General features: G+C 55.9%; 1 protein-coding gene across 1 annotated transcript in view; it reads left to right on the forward strand.

Annotated features, from left to right (window-relative positions):
* CRHR1 (corticotropin releasing hormone receptor 1) overlaps positions 1-19,547 on the forward strand; it is a 45,977-nt gene that overhangs the window by 15,695 nt on the left and 10,735 nt on the right. The window contains exons 2-4 of the mRNA XM_043584861.1: positions 4,916-5,003; positions 13,632-13,751; positions 17,661-17,746. Of these exons, the coding sequence (XP_043440796.1) occupies positions 4,916-5,003; positions 13,632-13,751; positions 17,661-17,746 (294 nt within the window). The remainder of the gene's footprint in view (positions 1-4,915; positions 5,004-13,631; positions 13,752-17,660; positions 17,747-19,547) is intronic.

Raw genomic sequence — 19,547 nt, forward strand, 5'->3', positions numbered from 1 at the left:
ACCCCCCACCCTCCCTCTCTGAGAGCCCCTGCACCCTTCCCTCTCCTCTGCCCATCCCTTCTTTCCATGCCCTGCCCTGATCTGGGCCATCCGACTTCCTCCAGCTACTATCCGCTTGAAAATCAGACCCAGGTGGCCTGCCCCCTGGATCCTAGCCCCCACCCAGCTGCTAAAAACAGCTCTAGGACCTTGCGTTCTACCATAAACCCCTATAAAACAGAGAGCATGAGACCTGCCCCGCATGCTTTCCTTGGAACAGTGCCCCTTCCTCGGGGCATTGTTCCAGTTCCCTTGGAACAGGGACCCACTGGGTCCTTGGACAGTCATGCTGTAAATCCAGCGGCAACGCACCCTTGGCCTTCTCAGATTTAATGTCCAAGGTTTGGCTCTTTGGTGAGTGGAGGAATTTGTCACTGAGGCACAGGTTTTATTTGGGGCCTTGGAGCTGCCGGGCTTCTGTACAGAAGCGAGGCATCACCTAGTGAGTGAGCCTAGCACTCCGCCAGCTTCAGGTTCCTGGTGCCATTTTTGGTTTTCTCTACCACCTGTTGGGAAATAGTAAACCTCATAAAGTCCTAAACACTCGGCTTGTCAGAAATGGTTCTGAAAGGAGAGCCAGCAGCTGGAGTTAATGACCGAGGGGAGAAGCTAGCAGAGGGGCCCCAGAAAGTGGCGGTCCTAGGCCAAAATCACTTTTGGTCCCATTTGGTGGAGGGCTGGGCCTCTGATGTGACCTCACCCACCGTAAGCTCTGGCTATGTATTTTGGGTGGTAGACCTCCCTGAGCAGTGGAGGGAGCTCTGTGCCCTCCCTGGGAAAATGGCTGTCAAGACCCACAACACGGTGCATTTAATTACAGGGTTTCACACCTCCTCGTGTTGCTCGTGGACCCCAGATTAAGAACTCACAGCCTTAGGGGCGCCTGGATGCTCAGTCAGTTAAGCCACCAACTCTCGATTGTGGCTCAGGTCATGATCTCGCGGCTTATGGGTTCGAGCCCCGCGTCGGGTTCTGTGCTGACAGCTCAGAGCCTGGAGCCTGCTCCGGATTCTGGGTCTCCCTCTCTCTCTGCCCCTCCCCTGCTTGCACATGCTCTCTCTCTCTCTCAAAAAAATAAATAAATAAATAAAAATAAATAAAAGTTAAGAAACAAAAGGGGCGCCTGGGTGGCTCAGTCGGTTGAGTGTCCGAGTTCGGCTCAGGTCATGATCTCGCAGTCTGTGAGTTCGAGCCCCGCGTCAGGCTCTGTGCTGACAGCTCAAAGCCTGGAGCCTCCTTTAGATTCTGCGCCTCCTTCTCTCTCTGCCCCCACCCCTCCACTCTCTGTCTCTGTCTCTGTCTCTCAAAAATAAAGAAACATTAAAAAATTTTTAAAAGAAAAGAACTCTCAGCCTTGGAAGGAAACAAACAATATCCTGGAAATTCTGGGGGCCTGTTCCTCTCATGCAATAATTACTTGTGGATGGAGCTAGAAATCTGGTGAATGTTGAAGAGATCAATGTGTGTGGGGGGGCCAGGGAGAAATACAGGAAAACTCTGGAAGTGTTCATGGAAGTGGATTGAGGAATGAGCCAGAAGCCTTTACAGACCCTTCCTCAGAGAAAAACGTGGCACAGGCACCGATTCTGTACAGAGCCGACCTTTCCCGAGAGGAGAGGGTGATTCAGGAATTTTAAGAAGCGTTTTTTTTCTTTGCATGGTGCAAACCCTGTTGGTAGAAAATGCCTTTGGGAGCCATCACCTGCGAGGAAATGGAAGGACTGGGGTTACAGGCAGCCAGCCAAGAACAGGCTAGCCCTTTGTCCTTTGCACGGCATGTGGTCTGGTTTCGTGATGAATCTGGATTCGCTCTGCTCCTCCGTGAACCCTAGGACGTAAAGATGCCAAGCTAAGACCTTCCTGCCTATGTATTTGCCATTAATCAGAACCGAGGGGAGTAAGTGCTTTGGAACGAGGTGATTCCGGGCATTGAGGACCAGCCAGAGGTTCGTGACCCTCGTGAGCACCTGGGTTCAGCGCATGCGCAGGGGGACATGGGCACATCGACAGGGGACTGAGTTGCTTTGCTTTGGAGTGCTGGGGAAGGAGCTGCCACGGGGAGGGTTCCGGAACTGGCTTTCCGGGACTGCGGGGCTCACCAGGTGAGGTGGTGGGCCAGGAGGGGGGTGCGCGGGCCAAGAAATGCAGGGTCAAAGGTGCGTGGACAGTAGCAGGATCCCGCAGCTGGGCAGGGACAAGTGATTCAATGTGGCTAGAACACGGTGCACTTTCGAGGGGGTCTGAAAGACCACAGCACGAGCACAAAGCACGGCTTCAGGATTAGAAGGATGATGGCAGAATGTCTGGTGACGGGGCTGCTACTTTCAAATAGGGCGTTTCCAGTTTCTTTAAGTGGCCTGCAACTGGCTCTGGGGCTTCACTTCCATTGTGTGTGTGTGTGTGTGTGTGTGTGTGTGTGTGTTGGAGGTGGAGACAGAAAGAGAGAGAGAGAGAGAGAGAGAGAGAGAGAGCGCTGGGTCCCTGCTGCCTGTGCTGAGCTGAGGACAGGGTTCGTCAGCGAGGACACTGCTGTTTGCTTAGCTAGCGAGAGCCGCTGGCTGGCTTAGGGGCTCCCTCCTCTCTCTCTCTCCTTCTGCGTTTTCATTTGGAAAACGAGGGTAAAGATAGTTCCCCATCTCTCTGGGGACTGCGAAGTTTAATTACTGATTAATAAGGTGTTGGAAGTTCCTTGGGGCCAGACAGCTGAATGGGTTTGTTCTAATCACTCCCAAGTCCTAAGAGCCAGTTAGCTGAGCGTCCCGAGTGCTGGGCACAGACTGGGGGTGGGGGGGTACAGGGCTGGGGGTGTGCTTGTTAGCCTGGAGCTTGGCCCAGCAAGAACAGAAAGACCCCCGTGATATGACGGAGTGTGACAGGAGTCCAGCAAGGGACTGGAATAAACAAGGCTCACTAAGGACACAGCGATGAGGGGACATGTGGGTGAACCATTAGGCCAAGAGGGGGCTTCCTGCAGGAGGTTGGGGGCAGGACAGACTCCAACCAGAAGTGGGGAGCATTCGATTCCACGTTGGGAAGGAAGGTAGGAGTGAAGGGAGCAGAGCCCGCCTCTATCATGAGACAGGAGTGGGGAGGAGCAGGTCCCGGGGCAGGTGGGTGACACTAATGGGGGGGCAGGGTGGGAGCAGATATTCATGGCTAGTGAGCAGGAAAGGCTCACTTCTGGGAAAGGGCAGGTCAGGTTGCTTCTGAGGACTGGGGGAAGGTCCTGAGGTTCGAAAGGGTGAGTGGGGAGGAGTCCAAGGGAAGGGAAGATATACAACATGGGGAGGGATGGGATAGGGGGTGTCCAGCTTGGGGAGCTCAGGGCAGGGCCGGGACTTGGGTGAGGCGAATGAGGCATTCTCCCCAAGCACAAAATGTAAGGGTGTCCAAAATCTCATAATCATGATAAACAATATTTTAATATTATCACTGATTTTCCCTTTTACCCCAAGCTCCAATATGCCCAGACTGTTACTGAGTTTGTCTTTTTAAAAAAGTTTTTGAGGGGCGCCTGGGTGGGTCAGTCGGTTAAGCATCCAACTCTTGATTCGGGCTCAGGTCATGATCTCACGGTCGTGAGATCAAGCCCCGCGTCAGGCTCCATGCTGAGTGTGGAGCCTGTGTGAGACTCTCTCCCCGCTTCCCGCCCCTCCCCCTCTCATTCTCTCTCAAAATAAATGAATAAACATTGAAAGAAATTTAAAAAGGCAGACAGAGCTTTGCTGGACCTCGGCACCCACGTCCAACAGATGGAAGGAGGAGGCTGGTTACAAGGCCCGCCCCCCGCCCCCAGCCCTCAATGTGCTTCTTAATACCCTTGAAAATCAAGTCCCAGGGGAGACAACTGCCTTGCCACTAACCTATGACTCAATAACAATCAACGTGACCTGTTGAGTGCCTGTTGTAGACCCGAAACACAGTGTAATGTCAGCACATTTGAATGCAGTGAACAGAGGACTTCTGTATACACACTGCATCATGGGAACCTGGGAGGGAGGGCCATTTACAGGTGAGGAACCCGAGGCCCAGAGAGGCCAAGTAACCTGCCCCTGGCAACACAGGGCTGGATGCCATGTCTCTTTTGATTCTAAATCCATGGGAGGGTGGTGGCCTCAAAGGGGATGCAATGATGGTGGGAAGGTGCTAGTTGAAAGCAGCCCTCCTGGTGTGGGGCCCATGCCACTCTCCTCCCAAGTGACCTGAAATTCTGGAATCAGAGTGACAGGGAGCCCCCGGGGAGGGTAAGGGGCAAAAGTTCTCCCTGGAATAAGGCAGGCCCCCTTTCCAGACACAAGTACCCCTCACTCAGTTTCCTCATCTGCAAACGGGGACAGCCATGCCAGCCCCAGGGAGAGTTAAGTACCATGGCAGATGTTAAAGGGCTCCGTGAACCTGGAGGCACAATTTGTAGTGACTGGTAATTAGCTGGGTGGGGATGAGAGCCTGAAGCAGCTCGTTAAACTGGGGCCGACCGCCTGCAGCCCGGGAGGGAGGCCGGCAGGTGCACTATTAAAGAATATCTGTGAGCCCCCGAGTGCTCAGCAGGTGTGTGTGAGTGTGTGAGTGTGTGTGTGTGTGTGTGTTGGGACACAGTTGGGTCATCCTTGGGATCCTATGGGGGTGGAGGTGGCTGCCCCGGGCACAGCCTCACTGAATGTCAGAGAGAAGGTTCACCATTGTCCTGGGAACTTGGGCTCCCGCTCTGGTTACCAGCCTCCCTTCCAAGCCCTTCCAGGCACAGACGACATGGGGGCAGGGGGAGGGCAAGGTGGGATGGGGTGTCTGGAAAGAGACATGCATGAGACAGAAGTGAGGGGAAGCAGGAAGCTCACGGCACGGTCTCACCCTGTCCCTCGTCTCCCTGTGTCCACAGGCCCTTCTCCTCCTGGGGCTGAACGCCGTCTCCGCCTCCTTCCAGGACCAGCCCTGCGAGAGCCTGTCCCTGGCCAGCAATATCTCCGGTGAGTCCCCCTCCCCTGATCCCGCAAGATCGCAGGTCACCACAGCCCCCCACCCCCTCCCCGCCCCCGGGTCCCCCAGGGCCTGCACACAGAGCCATGCCCTAAGGCAGGGGCAGCAGAGGGATTTCCTCTCCAGAGCTGCCCGCAATTTGTCAGGTCTCCACAGAGCACTGTGGGAGGAGCGTGCTAAAGTTGGCGTCAGTAGGGTGGGAAGGAGAGCTGCGGTGAGATCACAGCATCTACCATGGGCACAGGAGGGTCGTGTGGCAAGTGCGCCACGCGGTTATCTCCCCGGCTCTGGGGTGGGCCACAGGGGAAGTCGCCCCAGCCCTCGCCGTGAGAACCAACAGAGCGGAGGGCTGGGCGGTGACTCAGGCACCCGCGAGGAAGTCAAGGCTGCTCTTCTGTGCTGCTAAAAATGCCCAAAGCGCAATACCGTGGGGTGCTAGCTACACGCCAGGTACTGTTGGAGGCGTTTGAGATACGTTACCCCCATTTTCACTTACACCTAAGGAAACTGAGGCTCAGAGAAAAACGAGTAAGTCCCAGAGCCAGGATTTGAGCCTAGGCGGCCTGGCTCCCAGATACACTTTTTTTTTTTTTTTAATTTTTTTTTTCAACATTTATTTATTTTTGGGACAGAGAGAGACAGAGCATGAACGGGGGAGGGGCAGAGAGAGAGGGAGACACAGAATCGGAAACAGGCTCCAGACTCTGAGCCATCAGCCCAGAGCCTGACGCGGGGCTCGAACTCACGGACCGCGAGACCGTGACCTGGCTGAAGTCAGACGCCCAACTGACTGCGCCACCCAGGCGCCCCCCAGATACACTTTTTAACCCCATGCTCTATGCCTCCTCAGTAGAAACTACTGCATAATTGCAGATATTACTAATGACTTGTATACGCACACCATTGACAAAGCCCTTTGGGATGATTATCTTCTCACAAGAGTTTAAGACTCGGCATTTGTACAGGTGAGGAGACTGACGCACGGGAGAGCCAGGTCTTTGGTTTCTGAGGCCACGTCTTTGCCAGCTTCGGGTGTGGGCCCCGAACCCTCACCCCAGCCACTCTAACCAGGGTCCTGGGGGTGCTGCTGCCCACAAAGGTGAGGGGGGCCCCTGCACCCGAGGGTCTTTGGGAGGCTCGCTGTTCTTTGGTGACTCAGTTTCCTCTTCGGGTCTCCCCTTGATTCAACCCAACTCATTAATTGAGCAGCTACTGTGTCCCGGGCCTCATGCAAGGCATGAGAGGGACAAAAAGGGGCTCACGGTCTGGTCTGGGAGTCAGGCCCACATCACATGTACTATGGAGCAAAACGCAAGGGGCGTGCTGGCGGGGAGGTGGACACTGTGCACCAGCCGGGAAGCAGAAGGCATTGGTTTCCGATCCTGGGCCTGTGGGGAGAGGAGGCTTCCACACCTCGGAGCGGCTGCCTCCTGGCCTGCTGGTCTTTTACTGTGGGGGGAGCCTGGGGAGGGGAGAGGAAGAGCACTGGGCTTGGAGAAGGCTAACTGGGTCCAGGCTTAAAGTGGCACCGTCCTGTCCTTCTGCCCCAGGGACCCTTCCAGTAGCCACAGGAATGAGCATGCCCTTGACCCCCTTGGGCCTCACTTTGCCCAGACTGTAAAGTCAGGGAGGGGTGTTAACTCCCAAGGATCTGTAACAATTAAATGCACTAAGTTTTGTGGCAATATGTCACAAACTATAGAGAGCCTACCACTACCGGGTATTTTTTTTTTTAAGTTTATTTATTTTTGAGAGAAAGAGACAGCGCGTGAGTGGGTGAGGGGCAGGGAGAGAGGGAGACGTAGAATCGGAAGCAGGCTCCAGGCTCTGAGCTCTCAGCACAGAGCCTGACATGGGGCACGAACTCCTGAGCGGTGAGATCATGACCTGAGCTGAAGTCGGATGCTTAACCAGTTGAGCCACCCAGGCGCCCCACTACTGAGTATTATTTATTATCGTTGGTAACACGAGCAGGCTTTTGAAAGTGCTTACTGTATAGCTGGCATTGAGCCATGAATTCCTCACTACAGTGAAGGTGGCAGGGAGGATAGACCGGGGGTGGTATGAATCCAGGAAGGCTTCCTGAAGGAGTAGGTTTCACAGTGAGTCTATGAGAGACTGTGCGCGTGAGCCGGCAGAGAAGAGCCAATGCTCTGAGCCAAAGCTAGAGTTGACTGAAGACCAGCAGGTGGGTTTGGTGGAATGAGACAGGAAGAGGAAGCCTGGGGACGTTCCGGGAGCCCGGAGCATCTGGCTGTAAAAGTTGGCTAAGCTAGGCCATGGGGGAGAGGAACATTCTTGAGCAAGAGCCTGGAGTTCTAGCAAAGAGAGACAGGGAGGGAAGAGACCAGGCTGAGTCTGAGATGAAAGGTCCTGCCCACAGCTCCCCGTGCACTGGGGCCAGGTCAGCCCCCATTAACCTGCTTGTTGTGCCCTGGAGGAGTGACATCTCTGAGCCCACGCTGGTGTCACCTGTCCTGGGAGGCAACGGGCCATGATGAATATCGTTCATTCCCCAGTGATTTGTACTCTGTGCCCCTACCCTCAGCCCAGCCCAGCCTGGCTGGCTTCATGGCATATAATCCATCACCCTCCACAACGGCCTCTGATAACAAGCTATTTATCTTCCAGTGCCAAGACCTACCCAGACTGATGGGCACTGGTAGAGACAGATGGTGAGGGTGGGGTGGAGGGACCAGGACAGATGGATGGGCGTCTGGCCGGGGAGGCTGGCACTGAGCTGGGGCCTTTGGGGGTCCTCTCACATGCCAGGAGCAGGGAGAGGGTAGGTCCCCAGGGCCAAAGCTCATCATAGACTTGGCAACTCATAAAATCATGGCATGAAAGTGGCAATGCCAGAAAGTAATAGAATTATTGACTAGTGACATCGGAGACAAATGAAATGATATTGTTGACAAGGATCCAGGGTCATCAGTTCCTATCCCGTCTTAAGGTCCTGAACGTTAACAATAATTAACGATAGCTTATGGTTATTTAGTGCCTACCATGTGTCAGACCCCATTCTGAGTACTTCAATCTCATTCAGTCATCACAACAGTATTGTCAGGAAGTATTTTATCCTCATTTTATGGAAGAGGAACCTAAGGCTCAGAGAGGTTAGGTCACTTGCCCAAGCACACACAGTTACTCAGCCGTAGCCCCAAGATTTGAACCCAATGGGCTGCCACGTATGTGGCTACCCGAAGAACCACGGTCCCCAGGGCCCGGGGTGGTCGGTCATCTGAGTGTGCAGAGTCACCCCTGCAGTTCCCCATACCCATAGTGGGTTTACACACAGCCCCCGATTTCCCTCAGGACCTACAATGCGCCTGGCACTGTACTAGGAGCCGGGAATGCAAAATGGAGAGCCTGCAAACCCACGGGACAGGAGGCTCCCGCCCACTTGTCCTGATGAATCGCATACCCTGCGGAGGTATCTTTCTGTTCTGTCCAGCCCAAAACGAGGCGGCCCAACCACAAGGCGGCCGAAACAAGACCAGGACTCTCTGCCTGCTCTCTGCCACCTTCCCCGTGCCGGCTGACCCGGGCGAAACCCCTGCACATTCATCCCGACCGCGCCTTCCTCTGAATGGACGAGCATGTGTGTTTCAGAGGCTTCCCGTGGGCCGCCCGGCTGCTCCCACTCTGGCGAGCCTTGGCCGAGTCCCTCTCTTGAGCTTAGACCTCACAACGGCGGGGCTGTCGCTAAGTGCCCACCTACTGTGGTTCATTCAGAAGCCGCTGATGGGAAGACCCAAAATAACTGGGGACAGGAACCAGATTCAGGTTGCCTTCTGAAGGTATCTAGGATCTGCTGAGCGCTTTTGGACCCTGAGCCTGCTGGGAGAGGAATTATGTAATCGGGACGGGGGGGGGGGGGGGGCGGGTGGGAGGAACCCGCACCCGATTGTGCACAAGCATTAAGTAGGCCACCTTCAAAGGGTTCTCATCTGTTGTTAGAACAGGCCCCCCAGGACCCTGATTCAGCAGGGATTTTGTCAGAGGCAGGGAGGAGCCCCCCACGTGGTTCCTTTCCCCTCTTCCCTCCATTTGCACGGATTTGGGACAGTCTGACCGCAGTGCTCCAGTGAGCATCGGAGGATGCATGTGTGGGGGTGGAGGAAGATGCAGGAAAGTTTTGTGCATTACTTTAGCCCGCTTAGCTCCACCCCTGCCTCCAGAACAAAACTCTGAAGGGATCTGGCTGCCTCAGGAAGGGGCGAACCACCAAGTTATAGGAATGTTAACACTCCAGACATGCCAAGTACACGCTAGCCTCAGGGCCTCTGTGTTTGCTGTTACTTCTTCCTAGAACACTCTTCCCCCAGATGTGCACATGGCTCCCTCTCTCTTTTCCTGTAGGTCTGTCTGCCTAAATGTTGGCACCAAATTAAAATAGCTGTCCTGGCCGTCTTTATCTCCTTGTCCTGCTTGCTTTTTCGTCATAGCATTTCTCACTGCTTCACAGATATGTCTGTCTGTCTGTCTGTTTGCCACACCCCCTACCTCCCACCCCCAACTAAGAGCAGGGCACTTAGTTTATTCACTACTGTATTCTCAGCCCCTAAAACAGGTACTGTGTCCCCAGCTCCTAGAAGACTTCTTAGATGGTCGGTAAAAACTTGTTGAATAAAGAGCAAAATCATCGTTCCTCCCCATCTATAACTTAATTGGCCAGGAGGGGCGTCCTGGGACAGGACGGTGTGGGGAGGAGTTGACTTAAAATAATAGCTCAGGCTTCCTGCTCCAGGCTGGGGAATCCACCTGGCTATTTGCAAGGCTGGGTTACTCCGGTCCAAACCGCTCCTCACCCCAGAACTATGATATCCAAGCGGGAAAACACCCGCCAGGAGAGCAGGAGGGATTGGGCGTTTGTGCCAGTGGGACCTGGAGGGGACATTGGCTCAAGAATCAGAGTCCAACAGCCCTGACCTCTAGGCCCAAGTAGCCCCCATGCTACTTGGGCCTAGAAACACAGAAACTTCCCTTCCTTCCTTCTCCTAGGAGATCCACTCCCTCCCCGTGCCCAGCACCTCTGGAATTACTTCTCCCTGTACCTTTTCCTCCTGGCTTTCTGTCTGCCTTTCCCTGTTTTGCTCCCAGTGTCGTTGTCTCCTATTTCCTCTCTCCCCGCTCTCCGTCCCCTCTTGCTCCCACCCCTCCTCCCCCCCTTTCCTTCCCTTCAAGTGGTTAAAAGGATTGAATTAGCGGCGTGAATTTTCCGAAGCACCCTTCACACTGCAGGGTATACAGCAATGTTCAACAAATGTTGCTTCCCCTGCCCGCCAAGTCCTACACACCCTTCCTTGGAGGCCCGGGCTCTGCCCGATCCTCAGGGACCACGTGTCCGCAGAGCGGTGAGCTGGAATCCCTGCGTGAGCCACCAAGGGCTGTGGCCCCAAGGAGGTAGAGCACTTTGCGGGAAGGCGGAAAGTCTGCTGTGCCAGGTTCGGAGCCCGAGGCCCTATTCGGCGCCTCCTCCCTACCCTCGACCTCTGGGTCCCCGCCTCTCCTCTTCCAGCCTCCTCTTCCTCCTCTTTTACTGCCTATCCCTTCGTCCCTCCCCAGCAACCACAAGGCCAATCCCCTTAATTCTCCTGCTGGGGTCTCCCAGCCTGAGCCCCGCCGCCGCTCCTGATTGGCCTTGTGCATCTGACCCCGCCCCCGTATGGCCACGCCCCCAAACCGCCCTTGGGCCCAGTTCAGGGCCCCCGCTGGTAGGCTGGGGGGGTGGCTTCTCTTCCTTCTTGCAGCCTCTCCCTACCTTTCTTCCTGATTCGCACAGACGTTCATTCCCTCTAGGATTTTCTGGGCTCTTCATGTAAAGGTCATGTCCCCCGCCTTCTGTGAGCTGCAGGGGGCAGGCAGGGAGAGAGAGTGGGAGAGAGGCACTGAGCAAGCAGGGGCCAGAGATGGTGCAACCAAATGCTATGAGGGCCAGTGACCCAGACCGGGGACTTCTGTGGTGCAGTGGGAAGAGCCCTGGGCAGGTGTCAACAGCCAGTGTTCAAACCCTTCTTCTGCTTCCCAGTGTTTGTGGAACTCTGCATAAACAGTTTGACTGCTCGGGCCCCGGTTTCCTTCCCTGTGAAACGGAATGAGCACTCGTGTTAGCAGGCGGTGTGAGACCTGTAGTAGGTGCTACCGACTCCTAATCTATACCAGACTAGGGGCAAATAATGTCTGCTGTGTCCACTTCCACCCCATACCTCCCCACCAGCTGTGGAAAGGGCAGGGCTCTGGCCATTGGCTGGTACCTGGTCCTCGAGGTCAGAAGGGCCATCTGCCTAGTAGCCAGTTTCTGCCTTGGCTCTAGTCTGGCCCCGGCTGTGGCTGGTGTCCAGTCCTGCCTGCCCTCTGTTCTTTGCCAAAAGGGCTCCGGGGAAATGACCAAGGCAGAAGAGAGAAGGACAGGGAGGGGGGCAGGATCTAGACCTTACACTGAGAGAGCACATTAGACGAGTTCCAGATGCTGCCACACGTGACATTCCATTTAGTCTCCCCCGTGCCCAGCTCAGGAGACACTGCGAATGAATGAGTGGGTGAGTAAAGGAACAACTGTCCGAGGAAGGTACAATGGTGTCGTTAAATCGGAGGGTATATGCAAAGTACCTGGCAGGGGCCTGGCGAACACAGCCCTCAAGAACGTTGCTCCCTTCCCTGCTGTCTCCTTGACTTTCTCCCCTCCCCTTATTGACACAAAATGTGGCGTAGAAAGAATACGTGGGTTGGCGTCGAAAACACCCAGCTACGTTTCTTGGTTCTTTCGCTCATTGACTCATGACTTCGAGCAAGTCCCTTAGCTTCCCTGTGCCTCAGTTTCCTCATCTGTAAAAAGGGACTAAGGACACGGCAGGGTGGATGAGGATCAATGAAATAGACGAAGACGGGCCTTGAAAAGGCAGAGCATGGCCCATGATATTATCCCTCCCTTCCCATGGCCACTTGCCTCCAGCTTCCCCCTCCTCTGGGCTCAGCACTACAGGCACGACCCAGGAGAGATTAAAATCTCAACCTGCTTTCCTCACTCCCCTCCCCGCCCCCCCCAGCAACCACTCACAGAGGCTCTACTGTGGCACAACACCAAGGCTTGGCCTGGCCCGCCATCTCCTTGTGTCCAGTCAGCCCCGATCCAGACTTCTTCCTCTTTCAATTAAACCACTTGGCCTCAAGGCCTCTGTCCCTAAGCCCTGATTCATAGGAACGCCTCTGAATAGCTTCGATGAGCAAGAAACACCAGCAGTGGTGCTCAGGAGTGCTAAAGGACACCACCCTAACCCAGGCTGTTTCCTGAGAGACTGAGTTACAGGCTAATCTGAGGAGGAGATGATGGCAGGTGGGCCCAGCCAGAGCTTGGCAGCTGCCGACGCCTGGCCCTGAAGAGGCTGCCCTTGCGTTGGTTCACGGCTCTCCCTGGTTTGCCTGTGCCTTCTTGTGCCAGTCTCCAGAATTATTAACCCCCTCCCATCAGGATGGGCACACTGGCTCTCAACAGGACCGGTGTGCCAACCTTATGTGGAAGAGGGCATCAAAAGGCAGAGAAGGAAGGGACAGCGTCAGGAGGGGTGCGAGGACCACCCTCGGCCCAGCCTCCACCCACTAGAGACCAAAAGCCTTCCTGCTCATTCCAGAAGCATTACTGTGGCCCAGCTCTGCCCCAACAGACACACATACATACACACACTCGCACGCTCCTCTCCAAAAAGCTCTTCAACAAAGGGAAAATATTGGGAAGGGGGTTTGGACGTGCTTTTTTGAGTCACAGACCTCTTTGAGAATCTAGTGAAGGCCACGGTCCCTTTCCCAATTAAGATGCATGTATACACCAATTTTTTTTTTTCATTTAATTTCAGAGTCTCTACAAACCTTTAAAGCTTCCAGTAGACTGAGATTAAGAATTTCTGATCAGATCCAACTTCTTAATTTCACTCGAAAGACACGAAGGCTTAGAGAGAGCAAGCGACAGGCCTGTGGTCACACAGCAAATTAGTGGCAGAGCCCAGTCAAAAGCCAGTGTTCCAGGCTACTTCCCACTCCCGGAGGTGGTGTCTCCTTCCGTTTTCTCCCCATAGTTCCCTTCTCGATCAGTCCTCTCTTAGGGCCCCGCACAGTCTAGAGCACAAACACTATGCATTCAGTAAGTGTGGTTATCAGGCCAGGGAGAAGCCGGGCCAACTTCGGAGCCAGACCAGATGTGATTTGGTTCCGTACATGTGTGAGGGGGCTAGATCAAGGTTCCAGGCTGTTCCAGACTGTGAAGTCTCAGAGGTCCAATCTATACCAAATGAGGGGCCAAGAGAAGTGTCTTCAGGCTACAGAGCAGAGGAGCTGAAGCATCTCCAGCATTTTTTCTAAATGCCAGCAAAGACCTCAGCTTTTAACACCACCTTCAACTGTCTCCGTTCCTCCTCTACTCTAGAACCCACACTGGCTCCCTAGTGTCATAGCATCAAATTCAGATTGCTTTCCCTGATGTCTCCCCTGCATAGGGTGACCTCATCTCTACACTGGGGTCATTGCTCCCATCTTGTTCCCAGTTGATGGGTGAGTGTGGGCAGGTGGATAGGACACTGGAGTAGGGATCTTGCTCTGCCTCACCAGCTGTCTCTGCCCCCCAGGACTGCAATGCAATGCATCCGTGGACCTCATTGGCACCTGCTGGCCCCGGAGCCCTGCGGGGCAGCTGGTGGTTCGACCCTGCCCTGCCTATTTCTACGGTGTCCGCTACAACACCACAAGTAAGGAAGCCTCTGGAGGGCGGACCATCTGCCGAGGTGGGACAGGATGGGAAGAGCTTGGGACTTGTTGGGGGGGGGGGGATAATAACGATAATGGCAATACCATAATACCTCTCATGGATACAACCACCATTTACCAAAGGCCAGCTCTGTGCTCTTTATCGCTAATTCCCATACTATCCCTGGAAGATGCTATATATAACTATACAGTTTTCATCATATACCGAGGCCTCCAAGGCTCAGAGAGGTTAGGGGACTTCCCCAAGTTCACCAGCTGGTAAGAGGTGAAGCTGGAGCTGGCCTGCACGTCTGTGTGACACTTTCTTCTGCAGTTGACAAACTGGGTTAGTTGGGATAAGCCTACCACAACCCTATGAGGTAGGGCAGGAATCTCCAGAATAGCCCCAACTTTGAGCTCAGAGAGGTTAGGAGGTCTGTCCAGGGCCCTGCAGACCAAACCCCTGCAGGGGGCTCAGTTTTAGGTCCACAGGCAGGGCGTTTGGCCTGGCATGCAAGCCCACAGGTCTGCTGGGAGTGGGGGGAGAACTGCCCAGGGTCTGTTGGATACTCGATCCCCATGTAAACACCTCGCTACCCTGAGGCCCTGAGCCTCCACCTCCAGGCTTTGCAGCAACTTGCTACCCTACCTGTCACCCTCAGAACTAATTTGCTCTCCCCTGCCAATGACTCACAGCTCCTGCTTATCAGGAGAACAGCAGCTGTGGGCCAGGGGCCCTGTCCCATCTGAGGGGAGGGTGGGGGTCCCTAGGGGTGGGTTCTTGGGGCTGGTGAGCCTGAGCTCAGAGGCCCACGGGGGCACCGAGGGTGACCACAAACACCAGGCGGTTCACTCGGAGACTTGCCATGTGACCTTAACACATTTTCCCCCTCTTACGGCCCTTGGCCCCTGGTCTGACGATGGAGAAGGCTGGATAGCATGGCTTCTAAGACTTCGTTCAGCTCAGAACTCCCACATTCCTCCTTCTGCCTCCTCTCCTTTACCAGCTACATAAGGGGGTTAGGGTTGGTGGCTGCAACCAAGGAGGGGTGGGAAGTCCCTGGGGAGGCTTCCAGTTAGGGCGGGGAGCCAGTCCACACAGCTTCACGTGTCTGCAACCACATCTCGGACCCTGAGCGTAGAAAGACTGAGTGGGTGCGAGGAGACGTGTGGCTAGGGGGAAGGGCAGAAGGACCTAAGAAGAGACCTCGGGGCTCGACCTTGAGGCTCGGAGCCTCCAATTTAGTAGGGCCCATTTTACAATTAGGAAACGGAGGCAGAGGCTGACAGCCGTCTGAGGTCACAAAGCGCCAGGCAGGGCCACGGCTCCACTCACAATGCCACAATGCCCAGTCCTTCCGGAGCTCCCAGGAAGGAGGCGGCACTGGGGCTGGTGCGTGGTGGGGACAGGGAGGCTGCTTCCAGGAAGAGAGAGGCCCTTCTGTGTCTCCACAGTTGCCAGATCCTTCAACTTCACCTCCAAAGTGATTTTCACGTCCAAGACGACTTTCCCTCCATCGCCGGGGCCACGGCCCCGGTCCAAGCATCTAACCCTGTCACACCCTTGCTTGGAGTCGAGCCTTTTGCGGCTCTCCATTGCCTCCATGGTCAAGTCCACACTCCTGAGTGGGTCCGGCCAGGCTCTCTGTGGCTACAGTCCTGCCTCTCCCCATGAGCTCCGTCCACTCCTGTCTCCAAGGTGACTTGGCGTGACCCCAATAAAGGCGTTGGTGCCTGGGCACGTGCTGCTTGATTAGCCAGCCCTGCCTCAAGTGGAAGCCGGGAGTCCTGGGTTCTAGCCCCAGCTCCGCCTGTAACTGGGCCTCAGTTTCTCCACCTGCAGGATGGGAGGGAGGTTTGAGTGAGGTGCTCTCTCTGCTCCCTTGCTCTTCCCTCTCTGATCCCAGGAGAGGAGCTGGGCGATGGTCCCTGGACATGGAGGCGGGGCCGGAAGACTCCCCCAGCGCCAGAAAGATGAGGAATACGCCTGTGCAATCAGCAGTGACCGGGAACCCAGAATTGTACCTAATCGTTAGGCCCTAATTAATTCACTTGCTGATGAGGCGCTGCCAGGACTTCCAAACCTTTTCCAAAATGCCCTTCATTTCAAAGGGATGGGAAGCTTTTCCAAAAATAATCCATTTTCCCAAGACTCTCCGGGAGGACTGCTCAGCTCAGCAATTAAAGACAAGGAGGTCGCCTCCTCCCTGGCAACGACTCGCTGCGTGTTTCTTTTCAGGATCAGCTCCTCCCTTCCCGCCAAAGCCTGCTCCCTCCGGATAACCTGTCCTGAGAGGGCTCCAGGCTGCCCCCCTCCCCCCCGCCGACACGCGGGGTGCCAAGGAGGAGCTTGAGTCAAGGAGGCATCTCCTGTAACCCCAGCCAGTACCCACTCTGATAGGGATCAGTGACATGTCCTGAATCTCACAGAAGGTTATACGAGCAATAGTTCCGAGACAATAATAATGAAAATAATAGCTCACACTACGAGCCGGGTAGACCCCAAGCACTCGGCACATGTTACCTAAAAATGCTCGCTCAACCATCGAGGCAGGCGCCCTTGTGAAGTTTGTTCCTCTCTTGCAGATAAGGAAGCTGAGAGGTTGTGTGGCTTGCCCAAGGTCACGCAGTTAGGAAGGAGTGGTGCCAGGATTTGAACCGAGGCAGCCTGGGTTAAGAGCCATGCTCTTGCTTAAAGCAAGACCCCATCCCTGTCTCCCCTCCCCCACCCGCATGCCTCTGCCAACCCGATCTCTGCCCAAAGTCCCTTCCTTTGCAGACACCCCAGAGCAGCCTGTGGTCCCAGGCACATCCGGTCCGTGGCAGACACACTGGATTCCCCCTGGTTCCCCGCCTCCTTCCAGACCTTCCTGAAATCCTAGTCGCTGCGCCCTCAGCCCTCTGGTTGCTTACCCCTCATTTAGCAATTAGGAGAGAATCAGCAGCTCCTTCGCCAACTCTGCCCAAGGGCTCAGCTCAGCTGGATAGGGAAGCTGGGCAGAGCTTGAAAAATGCATTTAGCTTCATTTCTCCACTGGCATGCAGAGCCCAGGGGGAGCACTTTAGAGAGACCTCAGCCTTGTGGTCCTGAAGGCCAGACCATGGCGCCCTCTTTCCGGGAGGCAGGCACATCTCCACCCCCCACCACCCCCCACCGCCCACCCCATCATCTCACTCTTGTCCCGCTGCTGTCAGGCTTCAGCTCAGATCACAAGGCTGCTCCCCATCTCTTTAGAAGGTGACAGGTTCCGGGCCACAGTCCAGTGTGGTGGCTGCACAGACCCCCACACCTCCCGGGGCTGCCCTCCTGCCTTTTCCTCCAAGTGCTACGTGCCAGGCTGGGAGCTGGTTGTAGTGGATCCTGTGAGGGCCACCACCTGTGACATCCCCCAGCACACTCCTGCCACCTGTCACTTTCTGTCCTAAGAGGCCTTCACCTTGGAGGAGCCCACCACATGACCCTCCAGCATAAATCCTGCTGTAGAGCAACGTCACCACGAGGACCTTCCCCAACACCTGCTCTGCGAGCCCCACCCCATGTGAAACGTTTCTCAGAAGGGCACCTACCACATAATCTGTTGCCATATAAGGCCTTGCAAGGGGACAGCCACAGTAAGCTGGTCAAGCCTGCCCGGGGGCCAGTCCCGTGAACATGATCATGGCAACCTGGGTGGGCAGAGGCTTGGTCCCACGGGCGGGCACTGGGGCCTTCACTGAGCCCCCATGGGGCCGGTGGGCAGAAAGGCAGGTGGCTTCTCTCCTCAACTTCAACCCCAGAGCCCCCAGCAAGCAGGCCCTTGTGTTGGCCCAGATGGATGGATAGATGGACAGCCCAATAGACAGACAGATGCCTGGGTTGCTCTTTGGGAGAGGAGCCCACGCATCACTCTGACTCTCTCTCCTTTTTCCAGACAACGGCTACCGGGAGTGCCTGGCCAATGGCAGCTGGGCCGCCCGTGTGAACTACTCGGAATGCCAGGAGATCCTCAGTGGGGAGGTGAGTTTTCCCGTGTAGAGGGTGGGTCAGGCCCCAGCTCAGATCTGGGTCTGCTGCACGGGCACCCGACCCGTTGAGTGGCCATCTCCAGGGGAGGGGAGCCAAGAGGGCAGCCACCGGCTCTGGCACAGATGAGTTGGGTCCTTGTTCCTCCCTTCCTTCCGTCTGCATGCACTGGGACAGCTTTTCCTCCGTTCTCCACACCGCCCACTTGAGCTGCACATCCACTTCCAGCCTGGGGGAGGGAAGTGGGGTCAGGAAACAGTTGGGCCAGAAGACTTGGGCTTGTGGGGTGGGGGAGAAGGCCACTCAGCCTCGTGGGGAGCTCCTTACCTGGTGCCCAGTAGAGGAAGTGGAAGGAAAGGAGGCGGGGCTCATGGGCAGAAAGCCGGGTCAGCACACCTCTTAGAGCCCAGCTCACGCCCACAGGGGGATGCTGTGGGGGAGGCAGCGAAGGCAAAGCATCTTCAGCCCCCTGTTGCACCCCACCTTGACCTGCGGGTCTGCAAAGCCTGAGGCGGATGATGTGTCTCCAACTGTAGGTCGGGTGGCCAGCCTCCTGGCCTAAAACAAATAGCCCTCCCCCACCCCTGAGGGGCAGGCGTCTGTCACCTTCTTGAACCTGGGCAAAGCTGGACAGCACAGCGGCTCCCAGCCTCCCCCCTGCATTGGAGCCCCCCAAACGTCAGGAGAAGTTCATGGTCCACCCAAATCCCTCCTGCTCGAATTTAAGCCCGGTCCTTCTAGTTGGCTACCCAGTGGCTCCCACCCCATCTGCCATGACAGGGGTCTGTCTCCCCCTCTCCACCAGTGGGGTCCGGGGCAGAAGGAGGACTGGGGAAACACCAGCTTCTCATCAGTCCCCTCTTTGGCAGTGTAACGGGGACAGCACGGGCTTTGGAGGTGGATGGTTTGGATTCTGATTCCAGCACACATGCTATGTGACCCCAGGCAGGAGACTGAGCCTCACCAAGTCCCAGCTTCCTGGTCTGTGAAAGGGACGGGGGTAATAAAGCGTCTGCCCCCTGGCAGATGTCTGCCTGCATCTTGGTCTTTGGAGGGCGCTCCATCCACCTGCCACCCCTCTGCCTCTCCTCTCACCTGGGGTGAGGGAGGTGGGGGTCATTGGTAAGGAGACCGGTAACACAGCCACCCCTACCTCTGGTTACCGACTTGTTGGGAACAACCCCCCCACCCCCAACCTCCACTCCCCCCTGCTTTCCCCGGCAGCTCCTGCTGGCCGGGTTGCCTGGCATTCTGGGTAATCAATTAATTTAATTACTGAAAATGCCATTCCCTTCTGCCAGCCTCTCGCCTCGCCAGACCCCTCCCCGCTCTCAAGACGCACCCCCCCCCCCCATCCACTCCCAAGCTATGGAGAAGAGGAAGAGAAAAGTCTCCAATTAATGGAGCAGCAGGCTTCTCACTCTGGGCCTGGGGCTAAGCCCTAATTAAGCACCAACACCCTAGGGGATTGCAGATAATGGATTTGCAGAAGGTCTGTCTGTGAAGTGGGGCTTGTGAGGGCTCCCAGAGGGCAGGCCAGGGAGGAGACGGCCTACAGCCACCACCACCAGGGGACGAGCTCCCAACTATTCCGTGGCCCAACCTGGGGCAATGGCACTGACCACCCCCCACCAGTGCCACCCTGCACTGGCCCCCGCTTTCCACACCAGCAGCCCCCGGACACTGTCTCCCTTCACTGCAGTGACATCCTCCCCCCCCACACACTGCCCAGACTCATCCCCCCCTCCCAAGACACTTGTACACAATCTGCTCCCCTCCCCCACACTCTACTGAG

Source organism: Prionailurus bengalensis, chromosome E1 (genome assembly GCF_016509475.1).
Source record: "Prionailurus bengalensis isolate Pbe53 chromosome E1, Fcat_Pben_1.1_paternal_pri, whole genome shotgun sequence".
NCBI lineage: Eukaryota > Metazoa > Chordata > Mammalia > Carnivora > Felidae > Prionailurus > Prionailurus bengalensis.